This window comes from Lissotriton vulgaris, chromosome 8 (genome assembly GCF_964263255.1).
Source record: "Lissotriton vulgaris chromosome 8, aLisVul1.2, whole genome shotgun sequence".
Lineage (NCBI taxonomy): Eukaryota > Metazoa > Chordata > Amphibia > Caudata > Salamandridae > Lissotriton > Lissotriton vulgaris.
Window position 1 is genome coordinate 56,405,211 of NC_141696.1, and position 17,735 is coordinate 56,422,945.

General features: G+C 41.8%; 1 protein-coding gene across 1 annotated transcript in view; it reads right to left on the reverse strand.

The window, feature by feature from the left end:
• The window catches only part of DNHD1 (dynein heavy chain domain 1), a 682,720-nt gene that overhangs the window by 546,249 nt on the left and 118,736 nt on the right, over nt 1-17,735 (reverse strand). The window contains exon 7 of the mRNA XM_086933691.1: nt 17,556-17,712. Within this exon, the coding sequence (XP_086789817.1) occupies nt 17,556-17,712 (157 nt within the window). The remainder of the gene's footprint in view (nt 1-17,555; nt 17,713-17,735) is intronic.

Here is a 17,735-nt window from a genome sequence, read left to right on the forward strand (position 1 = left end):
TAGTAGCTGCCTTGCTTTAATGTGAGGATTGCGCAAACTGCTACCCCTTTTACCTTCACAGGTTAGAGCCACTATAGTTAGGAGCACCATTCTCAGCCGCCTGGACTACTGTAATGCCCTTTTACTGGAATCCCCTGTCTGCCTGATTTCCAGGCTTCAGAGCATCCAGGCGGCTGCAGCAAAACTGGCACTATCTCGAGAGCGAAGATCCTCTACCACCCTCGCCCTGGCTGACCTGCACTGGCTGCCCATACACCAGAGGATTCGCTTTAAATCCCTATGCATTGTCTTCAGGGCAGTGCATGAGCTAGGCCCCCGACCACTTCAAAATAAATTTAACTGGTATGAACCCACCCGGTCTCTTCGATCCTCTTCTTTAAACTTCATTAGTGTACCTAGGATTAAGAAAGCCACCTTTGGCGGCAGAGCCTTTAGTATAGCGGCAGCCCAACTGTGGAACAGTCTACCTACTGACATCAGAAAAACAAGTGAACTGATGCCTTTTCGAAAAAGGTGAAAACATGGCTCTTCCCGAAAACTTAATCTACCAGAACCTAAGACTATTATCCCCCTCTGTTGCACAGTATTTTTCAGCCATATGTACGCAGCGCCAGGATGCCCGTAGGGTTGCAGAGCGCTTTACAAATACCATAACAAAATAAATAAATAGGTAGATGTGTCACTTTGTAAACCCCTGCGCCACATTATACCTGTGCCAGGTATAATGAATGCAAGGGGGGCGTATTGACGCAAGGAAGGGTGGTAGAAGTGACGCAGGGAAATCTATGAGATTTCACTGCGTCACTTTTAGGACGCTGTTGCGTCAAAATCTTCCGCCTGCCTCACAGCAGGCGTAAGACTGACGCAGGCCCTTTCACATGGGGCTGGCCCCATGTGAAAGGACGTATTGCTGGAGTTGCGTCACTTTTGTGACACACTCCAGCAATGCGTCACTTTTGCGCTTACAGGTACGTCAGAAATACTGACGTATCTGTAACTCCTTGCGACATGATGCGTCGTACATTAAATATGACGCATCAGGAATGTCGCAAGGAGTGCGCACTGAGAAGTGACGCATCGCTGCTTTCACGCAGCGATGCGTCATTTCTCATAAATGAGGCCCCTGGTTTCTATGCTAGATAGGACATGCGCAGCAGGAACTTCCGCACAGAAAAGTATGCTAGGTTCAAGCAACAGCAAACAACATTACTGTTGAGAACACAATGACATTACAAAATGTTTGTAAAAAAAGAAAACGTTAATAAGAAGACAAAATTAATTAAACCTGGGAAGGAAGGGAAGGTGAAGATTGTAATTGTAACTATATTTATATAAGGTTTCCTACCCCTGATGAGGCGCAAAGTGCTTTTCATAGAGATGTTTAGAGTTTTTGAGGGAAAAAGCTTTAAGAACGCACAATGAATATTGAGTGCTCATTGTAGACCAGGTCCTACGTCTGATATCATGGTGACGGTAATTGAGCAGGGGTGAGTTGTACCTACAGGGTTGCTAAAGTCAATGTTTTTACCTTAAGACTTTATCACTTTCAGGTTTTTTAAATCCTCCAGCAGTGCAAGGCAGGAGTCGGAAGCCAGCGAGGGACCCTCACAGTCAGACAGGTGACATCAAGCGCCAGATGAAAGCTTCTGTTTTGGCAGCAATAGGTCAGAGCAAGACAAAGCTGGATTCATAGTCGCTGGGGTCGCTTTGCGGCTGGGATACTAATGCCACCTTGCCCCAGTCCCATGATTCCCTTGGAATTGTATCATTTTTTCTGGTTCTTGAACTCTTCTAATCGGGACATGCAGGATTCTGTAGCCAGGTAGGGCTACATGTGGCTGAACAACACCACAACTAGGTCCATCTACAGACTTTTTTCCTGAATAAAGGATGTAAGCCTTTGTGGACCCAACAGAGTTTTTTGAATTCTCCTGCCAGGGGTCTCTATAGGATGAGTCGCAACTGATCAGCTGGATATTCTTGAGAGCAGGGAGACCATTTACCTTTTGTGTCCATATAGCAGCAACAGAATGCCAAGCAACTGATCGATTGGGAACAGTTCCAATCCCTCAGTGCAAGGAGCAGTAAGGAGTCCTTCCGTCGTCCTTTGGTCAATTCTGGCAACTTTCCCATGTAAACCCAACCTCTTGTATTGCACTTGCTTTTGCCCTTTACTGTAAGAATTCTAGAAGTCCCTCATGCAAGATGGCCGTAACCTTCATCCGTTGGCAAGAAGCTGTGGGCTTATTTATGAGATCCCTGCAACTCTTTTTCACCAAGTAAAGTGCTACATGCATGACACTGGGCTCTCATAAAGATTTATGAAGCCACGCAAAGTCACACAAAGCCACCCTGTGTGGATTTGAGTGGTCTCATAAATCACGAGTAAGGTGATGCAACGCAAATTGCTGCGTTGCCGTACTCTGCGTCCAGGAGGCGTTCCATGGACGCTGCAGTGGGTTTTCCCACGCAACATCCATGGAATTTGATGCTGACCCAGATTTCCAAAAACGTGTAATACTGGGAAAGCGTCAAATCCGTATGCGTGCCCAGGTGAAACGTAACACGGAGAAATAACTTAATTTCTCCTCGTTTATTCCTCTTTCAATGTGTGATGCATTCTGTAGCACACATAAAAAGAGGAAAACGCCTCTTAGGATTGTTTTTGTGCAGGAAGGTGCCCCTTCCTGCACAAAAAATTATCCTGTCTGCAAGGTAGGCACCTGTGCACTATTGTGCAAGGGTGCCCAATGTTGGCGCAAGGGTGCCCAATGTTGGCGCTAGGCTGCAGAAACGGCACCAGCGCAAGCAGAAAGAACAGAAATGCACCGTATTGCTTAAAGAAGGTGCATTCCTGCCCTTTCACTTTGGCATAGGGCAGAGCAGCAGGGTGCCTTGCTGCGCTGCCCCACGCCAAAATGCCATACATGAGGCCTCCAGTGTTTAGTGTCTGACATATCTCTATTAAATGAGGGAACCTGCCATCCCCAAAAATTGGAACTAGTTTCCCCTCCTGATGTGCACTAGATGAATGTTCAAAATGGGCTCCAGGAAGGGATGGTTCTGACCTGATACCCCATTTTGGATTGCTACTTCAAACAAAGGACTGTTGGGACAGTCCTATTGATGTCAAGGTAAGCAGAACATGAAACTCTGGTCTGTCTCCCTGGGCACGGTATGTGCTGTTAATCCAGCTGAGTGTTCAAATAAAGCTTCTGATTCAAAATAAACAGTATCAAATTTCTGTTGATTATTTATAATGATTCTTTTTATTCAACAATCTTTCTTCTTGGTAAGATGTTGTGTTCACTCTCATTATTCGCATTAATAGTTCATCTTCAAAACAATTATATTAGCAATCATGTTTTTTTCATCTTTCCCTTTTCTCCCAATGCATTTCGGCGCACAGCGCCTTTATCAAGGGAATGATCTGTCAAAAAATGATAACACATACTATTAAGTAATTTGCTTTGCTTACTAATGCCACCAAATTATATAATTCACATCACATAGTGTTATTTACAACTTGTATCGTCATGTCTAAATTCGTTTCTATACGTTTTTCTCTCTGAAAGCTCAAACAGTCATTCATGATGATCGCCCTTTAAGTACATGCAAATACGGGCCATGCGCTGAGATTTTGTTAGCTTGAAAGTTTAGAATTGGGTTGGGCCGTCGCGCTGCTTTCTAGTTCAAAGTGCACCGTTTTTGCGTGATAATAAGTAACCGGGATAAATTAACCTGTTTATCTGGCTTTTATCGCGTCTGAACTCCAAAAGTTATCATGTGCACAAATGTGAGATAGCTCACTTGCTGTGGCAGAGTTAAAGAGTCTTTAAATGCGGTATGTTGGGGTTGGTAGCGCTTACCGTGTCAGCGTTCTGCAAACGTTACTCCTCTCAATGCATGCTGGGAACGTGGATGATGCGTCGTAAGACGCGGGTCATGGTGTGTGTATTTAAAACAAACAACTACGTGTGCAAACAAAAGTTAACGACATAGCGTCTCATTTAAAATTACATTAATCTATCACGAATAGCTTTCAGAATGTTACATGCCTACACAATAAATGCAATGACAGATAGAATATACAGTTAGTTGGATGTCAATCAATATCAAAGATAACAAGCAAATTCAATCCTGTCGTTTAAACCCTTCGGTTTCATCGTTGGTAGAAAATAAATCCAATGATTCTCTCGTTTTAGCAGAGTTTTCCTATTGTCTCTTCCTGGTTGCCTGACCACTTGTTCTAAAATGCATGCTTTGAGTTCATCTATTTGGTGGTGAGTCTCTATGAAATGTGAAGCTATTGTAGACTTCATCATTTTAGTTCTGATATTGCTTTTGTGTTCGTTGAGTCTCACTTTGAGTTTCCTTTCTGTTTGCCCTACATATTGTTTTTCACAAGGGCAGCTTAAAAGGTAGATGATGTTGGTCGAATCGCATGTTCCTTTGACTTTTAGTTTTATCATTTTCCCGCTATGAGGATGGCGGATGCTGTTACCTTTCATGATGTTAGTGCAGTTATATCAAAGGAGGTAAGGAGCTCGCACAGCAAGTGTGATCCGTGGTGGAGGATTGTAATGGATTGAGGTGTGCTGCTAGAGGAGAACACTGTCTGGCCAGGCAGTGTGAAGTGAGTAACTGAGGAACAGCTCCCCCGCCTAGGGAGAGAACACCCCTGAGCACAACGTAAGGAGGACCAAGTGGTCTGATTCCATAGACATCTGGTAATTAATAGTTCATACTCTGATTAAAGATATCCATCTTTCAGCATTTATTTAAACATGTGGAAGAAATGTCTTTGTTTTCAACATGTAGAAGTGGCTGTAATCCACATAAAGTTCAGTATATTATGATACATATATTCTCACACATCCCGATGCATTTCGGGCAGAGCCCATCGTCAGGGGATTACTCTACAACAAAAGCAAAACCAGGCTGTAATTACTTAAAACTGCAGTAATACAGTGAATAATACATGCAGAGGTATCTGTCGGTAAAACGTAAGTCTAAATCAAACCGGGAGTTTAGGTGCACAGGCGTGACCCAGAAGCGAAAATAGCCCAATGTGCCAAATCCTAGACAGACGTGATGATGCAATGATGACCCAGAAAGTGTCCCGGGAAAGTGCTCAAGTGCAGGTAACAAAATGACAACGTGATCAAAGAGTTAGACCACTCGCGAACATGAGCTCGATAATAGAACAACATGCACGTAAAGGTGTGCGGTGAAGTCAAGAGCAAAGTTAAGGTGAAAAAAGGAAAGCTAAAAGGTCCCGAATAGGGTACTTACATGTGTGATAATACGTTTGGACTCCGCGGAGTTCCGTGAAAAAGATCAACCGCGAAGTGGTGGTGAATCAACATAAAAAGCGGAACCTGGTTACCAAACATAGAAAACGGACGAAACGGCCAGTGAAGACGGTAAAGAAGAGAGGTAGAGTGTATAGGCGCCATGCTGGAAAGTGAAAAGGATAGATCCTAGTCTATAGAAATTGATAGAAAAGACAAGTGATGAATGATAAAGAACCAACAAGATACATGGAGAAAAAAAGAAAAAAGAAAAAGAATTATAAATAACAAAGGAATTCAATACGATCGTTGAGCCCATGGGGGACCATCGTGGACAAATAACGGATCCAAAAGTTCTCACGTTTGAGTAAAGTGTTCTTGTTGTTCAGTGTGATTGGAACTTGTTCCAATACTTGGTATTTAAGTTGAGCCACTGTATGTCTGTTTTCCATGAAGTGGGTGGCAACAGTAGATTTGAGGTTCTGAGTGCGGATGTTGCTCTTATGTTCTAAGATCCTCACTCGGATCTTTCTTTCAGTTTGGCCGACATAGCATTTGCCACAAGGGCATTTCAAAACATAAACAACGTTCATGCTGTTGCATGTTGCGTTCACTTTGAGTTTTATGGAGTTACCTTTCATAGGGTAGTTGATGGTATTACCAAGGATACAGTTATTGCAATTGCTGCAATTGTAGCAGGGTTTAAGGCCCGTGTAGGTGGTGTTGATTTTGGATCCAATGGGTTGGCTCAGGATTTCCTTTAAATTCTTGCCCATAGTAAATGCAAACATGGGAGGCTGGTTAAATAATCCCTTGAAATCTGGTTCCAGAGATAGGATGGGCCAGTGTTTACGGATGATTTGTTGGAAACAATTGGACGCCTTGGAATATTTGGAAACTACCACCATGCGATCAGAGGGTGTCTTCACTTTGGGTTGCAATAGAGTGGATCTCGAACATTTCTCGCTCCTTTGGGCTGCCAGATCTAGTATAGGGGTAGGGTATCCGCGTGCTCGCAGTCGTTCCAAAACAGTCTTAATCTGTCTTTTGCATTCATCTTCTTTTGAGACAATTCTTTTTACTCGAAGTATTTGGGCGAATGGTAAGTTGTTCTTCAAACCCATGCGGTGAAAGCTTCGGTAGTGCAAGGTGGAATTCCTATCCGTAGGTTTACGGAAGATGGTGGTGGACCATTCTCCTGGTTCTCTCAGCACTTTCACGTCCAAAAAATGGACGCATTGCTCATTATAATCCCAAGTGAATTGTATCCGTTGGTTGATGTTGTTCCAAGTGGTTAAGAAGGTAATTAGAGTTTCAGTGGTACCTTCCCAAAGTAGGAATATGTCGTCTATGTAGCGTAGGTATAACCTGCCATCTCTAAAGAAGATGAATGCAAAAGACAGTTCAAGACTGTTTTGGAACATCTGCGAGCACGCGGATACCCTACCCCTATACTAGATCTGACAGCCAAAAAGAGCGAGAAATGTTCGAGATCCACTCTATTGCAACCCAAAGTGAAGACACCCTCTGATCGCATGGTGGTAGTTTCCAAATATTCCAAGGCGTCCAATCGTTTCCGACAAATCATCCGTAAACACTGGCCCATCCTATCTCTGGAACCAGATTTCAAGGGATTATTTAACCAGCCTCCCATGTTTGCATTTACTAGGGGGCAAGAATTTAAAGGAAATCCTGAGCCAACCCAGTGGATCCAAAATCAACACCACCTACACGGGCCTTAAACCCTGCTACAACTGCAGCAATTGCAATAACTGTATCCTTGGTAATACCATCAACCACCCTATGAAAGGTAACTCCATAAAACTCAAAGTGAACGCAACATGCAACAGCAAGAACGTTGTTTATGTTTTGAAATGCCCTTGTGGCAAATGCTATGTCGGCCAAACTGAAAGAAAGATCCGAGTGAGGATCTTAGAACATAAGAGCAACATCCGCACTCAGAACCTCAAGTCTACTGTTGCCACCCACTCCGCAGAGTCCAAACTTATTATCACACATGTAAGTACCCTATTCGAGACCTTTTAGCTTTCCTTTTTTCACCTTAACTTTGCTCTTGACTTCACCGCACACCTTTACGTGCACGTTGTTCTATTATCGAGCTCATGTTCGCGAGTGGGCTAACTCTTTGATCACGTTGTCATTTTGTTACCTGCACTTGAGCACTTTCCCGGGACACTTTCTGGGTCATCATTGTATCATCTCGTCTGTCTAGGATTTGGCACATTGGGCTATTTTCGCTTCTGGGTCACGCCCATGCACCTAAACTCCCGGTTTGATTTAGACTTACGTTTTACCGACAGATACCTCTGCAGGTATTATTCACTGTATTACTGCAATTTTAAGTAATTACAGCCTGGTTTTGCTTTTGTTGTAGAGTAATCCCCTGACGATGGGCTCTGCCCGAAATGCATCGGGATGTGTGAGAATATATGTATCATAATATACTGAACTTTATGTGGATTACAGCCACTTCTACATGTTGAAAACAAAGACATTTCTTCCACATGTTTAAATAAATGCTGAAAGATGGATATCTTTAATCAGAGTATGAACTATTAATTACCAGATGTCTATGGAATCAGACCACTTGGTCCTCCTTACGTTGTGCTCAGGGGTGTTCTCTCCCTAGGCGGGGGAGCTGTTCCTCAGTTAGTGCAGTTATGACAGTTTAAACAGGGTATTGTTCCCATGTATCTAACTGTAGGTGTTTTATTTATGTTAGGTTTTAGCAGTTGTCCAATGTTTTTTGTCCTCATGTATGCAAATAGTGGTTCTTTGAGAAATTGTCCTTTGAAATCTGGTTCTGTAGTTAATAAAAGCCAATGTTTTTTTATGATCTTCTTGAAGTGGTAGCTCATAGTAGAAAACTTACTCACACATGTAATTCTTTGTTCTTCTTGTCTGTTACATGGTGCAAATAGCTCTTCTCTGGATTTTTGCGAGATTCTTTGTTGTGCTTGTTGTAGTATTGGATCCGGGTATCCTGTTTTTGAACCTTTCTATTGTGGACTTAGATTGAATTTCAAATTGCTCTGGTTCCGAGACGACTCTTTTGACCCTCATTAGTTGTGAATATGGCAAATGTCTTTTTAGGGATGGAGGATGGAAACTGTGGTATTGTAGTGTGTTATTTCTGTCAATGTCTTTTCTATACAAATTAGGTTTGAAACCCGCTGGGGTGTTCCTCACTTCCACATCCAAAAAGTGTATCACTTCTTTACTGGTTTCCCATGTGAACTGGATCCTTTCATCGATTACATTCAGTTCTCTTATCTGATTGATCAATGTATCCTTTGGTCCTTCCCATGCTATAAATATGTCATCTATAAACAGTGCATATAAACGGATGTGGGTTTTCCATGTAGTTTTTTGAAGGATATGCGTTTCCTCAAAGTTTCTCATAAAGATATTCGCATATGTGGGTGCTGCTGGATTTCCCATGGAAGTTCCACTCTTTTGTAAAAACCATTTGCCTTTATAAACAAAATAGCTGTGCATAAGGACAAATTGTAAAAGTTCCAACAGAAATATTTGCATCTCTTGATCGTAGTTACTTTCCAAAAGTACTTTCTCAATTGCCTCTAAACCCAGGTTGTGGGGTATTGAAGTGTACAAAGATTTCACATTAATGGTTGCTAGCGTTATTTGTTGATGCTCATTGATGTTGGTGTTGGACAGTTTGTTTAAAAAGTCTGTTGGGTCCTTGATATATGATTGCGCTGCCATGGCAATAGGTTCCAAATATTCATCCAACAATTTGCCGATGGGTTCTTGTAAGCTGTTTCTGGTGGATACAATTGGTCGACATGGTGTTTTTTTCTAATTTTTATGAATTTTGGGCACCATGTAAAAGGTGGGGCTTTTTGGATAGTCTTGTACGAGATATTTTTTGGTTCGTTCTTGTATAATTCCTTTGTCAACTGCTTTCTGTATGATCTGATGAAGAGTTTTTTGTATTTCCTGAGTTGGATCATTCTCTAGTCGCATGTATAGATTTTCATCCTCCAGGTGTTCCATCACTTGTGTTTCGTAGTATGGTTTATCCATTATCACAAGGGCTCCCCCTTTGTCAGCTTTTTGACAAATTATGTTTTCATTGTTACTGATGGCTCTGATTATTCCCTGTTGTTTTGTTGTCAAGTTGCGGTATTTCTTTACTTTCTTGGTGTTAAGATTTTGTATGTCTTGTTTATATAGTTGCTCAAATAGGTCGATGGTTTTATGGCTGACTGGGGCCATGTAGGTACTGGTGGTTTTCAGTCCCTTAAGTTGATCTTCTTGTTGTTGTTTGTTCTCTGTCACTATGTTGTCAAAAACGTTTCTCAATCTTAATTTTCTTGTTAGTTTGAACAAACTAGTATCTAGTTCTAAAATGTTGGTGTCTGCAGTTGGAACAAATTATTTACCTTTTTGAAGAGTGTCCAGTTGTATGGAGGTTAAAGGCCCTTGTGAGATGTTTATGACTAAGTTGTCTGTTGTTTTTTTGTCTTTCTTGGCTGTCACATTTCTTGTTTGTGGAAGGTATCTTTCTCTGTCCTTTTCCCCTAAGGGGTCTCCCCTTTCTTCTTGGCCTCTTTCTAAAAAAGACTGATGTGTTGCTGTGGTAGCTGTGGTCTGTTTAGTAGATTCACTCCTTTTTTGGGTGGTTGATGATTCACTCCCTGTTGATGACGTGTCAGTCTAAGTCCACGATAGAAAGGTTCAAAAACAGAGGATACCCGGATCCAATACTACAACAAGCACAACAAAGAATCTCGCAAAAATCCAGAGAAGAGCTATTTGCACCATGTAACCGACAAGAAGAACAAAGAATTACATGCGTGAGTAAGTTTTCTACTATTAGCTACCACTTCAAGAAGATCATAAAAAAACATTGGCTTTTATTAACTACAGAACCAGATTTCAAAGGACAATTTCTCAAAAAACATTGGACAACTGCTAAAACCTAACATAAATAAAACGCCTACGGTTAGATACAAGGGAACAATACCCTGTTTAAACTGTCATAACTGCACTAACATCATGAAAGGTAACAGCATCCGCCATCCTCATAGCGGGAAAGCGGGAAAATGATAAAACTAAAAGTCAATGGAACATGCGATTCAACCAACATCATCTACCTTTTAAGCTGCCCTTGTGAAAAACAATATGTGAGGCAAACAGAAAGGAAACTCAAAGTGAGACTCAACGAACACAAAAGCAATATCAGAACAAAAATGATAAAGTCTACAATAGCTTCACATTTCATAGAGACTCACCACCAAATAGATGAACTCAAAGCATGCATTTTAGAACAAGTGGTCAGACAACCAGGAAGAGACAATAGGAAAACTCTGCTAAAACGAGAGAATCATTGGATTTATTTTCTACAAACGATGAAACCGAAGGGTTTAAACGACAGGATTGAATTTGCTTGTTATCTTTGATATTGATTGACATCCAACTAACTGTATATTCTATCTGTCATTGCATTTATTGTGTAGGCACGTAACATTCTGAAAGCTATTCGTGATAGATTAATGTAATTTTAAATGAGACGCTGTGTCTTTAACTTTTGTTTGCACATGTAGTTGTTTTTTTTAAATACACACACCATGACCCGCGTCTTACAACGCATCATCCACGTTCCCAGCATGCATTGAGAGGAGTAACGTTTGCAGAACGCTGACACGGTAAGCACTACCAACCCCAACATACCGCATTTAAAGACTCTTAACTCTGCCACAGCAAGTGAGCTATCTCACATTTGTGCACATGATAACTTTTGGAGTTCAGACGCGATAAAAGCCAGATAAACAGGTTAATTTATCCCAGTTACTTATTATCACGCAAAAACGGTGCACTTTGAACTAGAAAGCAGCGCGACGGCCCAACCCAATCCTAAACTTTCAAGCTAACAAAATCTCAGCGCATGGCCCGTATTTGCATGTACTTAAAGGGCGATCATCATGAATGACTGTTTGAGCTTTCAGAGAGAAAAACGTATAGAAACGAATTTAGACATGAGGATACAAGTTGTAAATAACACTATGTGATGTGAATTATATAATTTGGTGGCATTAGTAAGCAAAGCAAATTACTTAATAGTATGTATTATCATTTTTTGACTGATCATTCCCTTGATAAAGGCGCTGTGCTCCGAAATGCATTGGGAGAAAAGGGAAAGATGAAAAAAACATGATTGCTAATATAATTGTTTTGAAGATGAACTATTATTGAGAATAATGAGATGTGAACACAACATCTTACCAAGAAGAAAGATTGTTGAATAAAAAGAATCATTATAAATAATCAACAGAAATTTGATACTGTTTATTTTGAATCAGAAGCTTTATTTGAACACTCAGCTGGATTAACAGCACATACTGTACCCAGGGAGACCGACCAGAGTTTCACGTTCTGCTTACCTTGACATTAGTATACACAATCCAGAGTAGGGAGTGATACCCTGGAGCACGTGAACAAAGTACAGACAATAATCAAATCGGCAGTGCACATCCACTAATTACGATTATACAGTCCTATTGATGTCAGCGGTTCCTGTCCCCTCCCAAATGGTTCATCCTTGCTATGTTCTGGCTATTTACACCACTGCAGCCTTCCTGCTCCCATGATTACACCGTTTAGCGATGGGATTAATTGCAGAGTTAAGTCCAAATGGTGTTAGTCAAATGCTTCCTACAATTGGAGTGCAAGCTAAAAGAATATTCAGGCTGGGACGAAAGCTGGCGTGTGCGGCGTTCACCACTGGTGGGTGCTGCTGCGAACACCACAAACAAAATTAAACTAACTTCAAGCTTGCAGAAAGCAGCATTTCAGATACCGCGGCCATTTTGAATTGAGATTGTATAAAAGGAGAACAAAGTCAGACTCGCTTCAGTTCCCAAAACAGTTCATGTTTGGCAGTCATCGGTGGATTATCGTGGAGCCAGTGTCTTGATGTAGGAGTGTCAAATTCAGTCAATGAATCATAACACTTGTATAGCGCGCTACTCACCCGGAAGGGTCTCAAGGCGCTTGGGGGAGGGGGGCCGCTACTGCTCGAACAGCCAGGTCTTGAGTTGTCTCCTGAAGGCGAGGTGGTCCTGGGTCAGCCGAAGGTGGATGGGGAGGGAGTTCCATGTCTTGGCCGCCAGGTAGGAGAAGGAACTTTTGACTTCCTACTTTTTTCATTATTTTACTAAGATCGTTTTCACGATCATTACCATTTCCCAGGCCTTGTATATTAAAAACTATTTTGCGTGCAGACTATTTTCTATCACTTTTTTTGCATTATTATTTTGTATCCCTCCTGTTTTATTGTCGACACAGCATATAGCGTAATTTTCTACTGGACTGGAACTCAGTATGAACTTACATCAGTTGAACTTTCCAGTAAGTTCATAAGAGTCATACACAAAGACTACACCGCAAGGAGAGCAAATCATTGTTTTCTTATATTTTCAGTGAGAAAACTGCATTAAGTTTTAGAGGAGAAACGGCTAGAGGACTTGTTACTTCAGGTAATTAGGTAAAAGGATTACTTATGATTCAAATGTTGCAAGGTTCTTGTCATTGCAGACTTCCATAAGTAGCTTCCGAAGAGACTGAGACAAGCCTTGCATCAGTGTTTTCTCTCTATTCCATTTCCCCTTTGCCCTCTGTAAGGGATGCTGCGATTTCTGTTACAAATAGAAACCAGGGTCTCTCTGCAGAGGTGAATAGGATTAGTTTAATGGCACTCCTGCAGACCGGTAACAAAATCTGTGAACTGCGATGGGAGACTAGTCATTCACATATATTTGAGGATGTTTATTCTAGTCCTACAAGTGGGGCTCCACAACAAACACTCTTCATTCAGTTTGTTCTCAGGCAGCAAAAAGTGAATTTTTTAAATGTTACTTTTCCATTAAGTTTATCAACAATCTATGTTCATCACTGAGTTACATTTTTGTTACCAAGAAATAAATAACTTTGAATTCAATTTCTAGTATATTGCCAGGCTGAATTGTGAAAATTGATTTTTATTGACTGTCTGCCAGGAACCACATTTGTGCAACCTTACTTGGCCAAAGTAAACCTAATAGAGAAAAGAAGGGAAAGATTAAGGTCCTGGTTAAACCTTGTCTGGTCAACCTTTGGAGAGACCTCTAGTTAGGGAACTTTGCACATATAAGATGACCACCATATTTACTGTACTAATCAGTGGCATCTTAAGACTCCCATGATGCCATTATTGTCAAGGGGTGTGCGCGCGCTTCCTGCTGCGCACTTCAATTAATTTCAGGAGATAGAACGCATGCATGTTACTGCTCCTCCTCACGACTCTCGAGTGAGGTCGTGGTTATTCCTTTCTGCCAAGTCATTTCGGGAGAATCTATCTCCACTCTAGGTGACAGAATCAGGATTTTCAGTGAGAAGCATATTTCTTGCATTCTTCAGAAGAAGTTCATGTCGGGTCCCTGTAGCAGTCCCAGTCAGAGTTTCGTCCGCCTTCAGGATCTGCAAAGCGGACTTTCAGCACTTCGTAGCGACCCTGGTGAAGTACTCGTCTTGGTGGTGAAATCAACATTGAAGTAAACTGTGCCTTAACTGTTTAGAAACTGCTGTTGCAGTCAGCCTCAGAGACACTGTTAGCCTTCGTCAGAGCGCAACTAACACTCACGCCCCTGGACGGCATATTCTGTCTCTTGCCTCTGTTGCAACCTTCCTTCCTTTTCCTCCTTCTTGTACCTTCCTTGGTCCTTTTTATGCATTCCTTCACAATAGACAGAAGCAGTGCAGGATATTCACAGCGTCAGAGTTCAGTCCATATATCCAAGATAAAACGAAGAAGAACTTCTTTAAGTCATTGCAGAGACATTTGACTGTAACATTGGAAACAACCTTTACAACACAGTCATTACATCGCACTACCTTTACATAGCATGTCATTATAACGCAGCCATTACATCGCATGTCACTACAACGCATGTCATTACAAAGCATGTCACTACAAAGCAAGCATTACATTGTAAGTCATTACAATGCATACCATTACAACGCATAGTACCCTTACACTATCCAACACTTAACCTACTGTTGCACTCACTGGAGTTAGATTAGTAATTTTTACCCCTACACAATCCAACATTTACCCTACTGTTGCACTCACTGGGGTTAGAATAGTAATGTTTACCCCTACCCTATCCAACACTTACCCTACTGTTGCACTCACTAGAGATAGAATAGTAATTATTACCCCTATACTATCCAACACTTACCTTAAATGCGATGTAATGGTATGCATTGTAATGGTATGCGTTGTAAAGGTATAATGCAATGTAATGGAATGCATTGTAAAGGTAGTTTCTGAAAATGCAATATAATGCATGCGATGTAAAAGAATGCATTGTAAAGGACATTGTGATGTAAAAACTGCATTGTAAAGGCATGCATTGTAAATGTGTGCGTTGTAACGTCATACATTCATTTGTACATATATATCAGCCTGAGATATTATGGAGCCTACAATCTTATACAGATGGTCATTCTGTTGAAACTGTACATTCTATAGAAGAAAAGCGTACACTCCTGCTAATGCTGGTAGGGAAGACCAGAGTAAGAATTTAGGTTAACATTTGGTAGTAGAAGTAGTAGTAGAAGGGCTGATTACTTGCTTCTTCTTGTTTGTCCCTCTGTGCATTTGGTACTCTCTCCTTCCTGTGAACAAATTGGTGAAGACTACCTAGGAGTTTGAGAGAAGTTGCCGCAGCTGGAGTTGTCTCTTCTCTGTCCCATTCCCCTTTCCCCCTCGCTGGTGGAACTGCTCAGAGAAATCTAGCGCGGTGACATCGGTGGTTGGGCATTGGAGCTCAGCGACCGTTATGCTTCTGTGAAGATCAGGTACTTGACAGATTGAAGTGCCCACGAATTTTCATTCACCCAAGCAGAATTGGAGGAAGGGATCAGTTTGAAGTCGTTAGGCGAAATGTTGGAAGGTATCCAGAGAGAGATAGGTGGAGTCAGAGAGGAAAACAAATATTTGAAACAAGGAAGTTCATGCGACAGAGAAGCGTCACCAACAGTATGTTACAAAAAACGTGAGGAATGTAGGCCAGGTCTCATGACTCGCACCCTACAGACAGGCACTCATATACTTGCTTCCCCTTCCCCCTCCGGGCCTGAGTCAGGCTTCGGAAGTAGATTTTGACACACCTCTTGCAAGTAGAGGCTGGGACAGAGTTAATGAACTTCCTCATACGGTGTCTTGTAGTGCACGTTTTAAGTTGACTCATTACAATTTCTTGCACAGGTCCTACATAACACCACAGGGACTTCAGAAAAGGGATCCTACCCGCTCAGCGGTTTGCCTCAGGTGCAGAATGGACAGGGATGGTTTTATGCATCTGGCCTGGCATTGTAGAGGAGTAAAGAGATGCTAGGCACAGGTGGTCCTGGAAATACATAGGGCAGCACACATCGCCTTTGATTTCACCCCAACATTCTGTCTATTTGGCAATAGTGTAAGGCCAAAGGGTAAATAAAATGTCCTATACCTTTTTGCAGTTGGCTCTGGTGTCGGCCAGAAGACGTGTGGCAATCAACTGGTTGGGACAAGGCACCCATAATTTTGATCGCTGGGTGGGGAAGTCATGGAATGGGAGGTTGCAGAGGAGGCTTGTCTAAGACTTAGCATGAGTGATGAAAAGGCAGAGGAGGATATTGTTGAGTGGAGTGGTCCGTGTGCTGGGTTCCTAGATCCGGAAAGGGATACTGAGGTTGATGGTATAGGGATTGTTAGTTACTCAGAAGATGAGTGATTGGTTGGGTGGAAGGTATTGATAATGCATGATCATTGCTTCTTGCAAAGGGTGGATTGTACGGGAGTGGTCAGTTCATCCCGCAAGAGAATGGAGAGAAATTTTTCAATTGATGTGTCACTTTATTATGTTGAACCACTTGGGAAATAATATGATGTATAGTTCTCTCTTCCTCTCATAGAATTGCAGTGCTATTGAGTGTTCTTGAAAATGTAAATATAAATTTAAAAAACTGGTTTGGGAATTTTACTGTATGGTGTACTTAAAGTCAAAAGTGTTTGTTGACTGCTTGAGCCCATCATGTGTTTCTCTGGGGATTAGCCTGCTGCCTGAGCCATAACTACCACTGGTTGAGTAGAATGTGTCAGTTCCTGTGACTCAATAAGACAGTGTTTTGTTAAGTTAGTAGGGCAACCCTTTCCCAAACTAACCTGTTATCCGACACCTCAGCTTTCTCGTTCTCTCTTGGGGTGCTGCTGTGCAAAGGCTGACCCTTGCCACTAATGACACCGTAAAACTTGCCTTTTTAACACATAACCCTTTCACTTATGCTTCCTGACCTTGTTTATCAGTGTAATTTGTTCCTATAACACCAAGAAGCTTCAGTGATCAATCACATTACACATAAATTAACATAACAGAGCACAACAAGGGCAGTCAATAGGCAACATTTGACAGTAACTTGCTCGAAGTTGGACAATGCAGAAGACTGGATGCTTTGCTGCTCTTGTGATATACAGTGATAGTTCATTTACTTTAACTGTGGGCATCTCTGAATGTTGACTACAAAACAGGAGAAGGAGAAGGGCAAGGCATATGCGGCTGATGCCTGGAGATGTGATGATAATGTGGTACAGTAACATGAGGAGGCCACTTCCTGCCAAAGTGAGGAGGCACAATCCAAAGGATGTGAGAAGGATGAGGCGTGATGAAGCGAGGCTGGTAAATTCTGAGAATTGAAGAAGCTCTGTGCATAATAAATCAACCTGGTAGACCTCTGTTTGTAAGGCTGAGATGTCAGCATGTGGGGCCAAGGATTTCTGAAATGTAGATATGGCTGAGAATATATTAATATAACCGGTCACATCTCAAGTAGAAGAGAAATTATGTCCTAAGATGTGGGAAGATCAGATGTTTTGACTAATAAGTACCAAAGAGTTAGAACGCATAGACCTTGACATTGAGCAGGTAAAAGCTGAGTGCTGTGAGAAAGGCTCCAGTCCGAGGATAGGTGATGTTTAGACTGCAGACTGCAGGGAGTGCTGAATGAGCACAAAAGGCTGAGTTTGAGTCTAAAGCCAATACAAAAACATAGGTCGGTGAGATGTGTGGTGTAAATATAAAGGGTAAATGAAGACTGTCCCTTTTAGATAAGGAAGATCCCACAAGCCCCCAGAGGATGGACCACTCCAAGGTTTATTTTCACATGTCACTTTGAGGTTTACAATCTATTCCTTACCAGCTCCAAGATTGTAGTACAAAGTGCGAGAAATTTACTGAGCTGCCCTTTTGCTTCCTGGTTCTCATGAATGAATGCTTCCTGCAGATCTGCGAAAGAGAAACAGTGAGACTGGCCCGAAGGAAGCCAGTGGATGGTGTGGAGCTCCTGAAGCAACCTTTGAAAGGAAGAAACAATGGA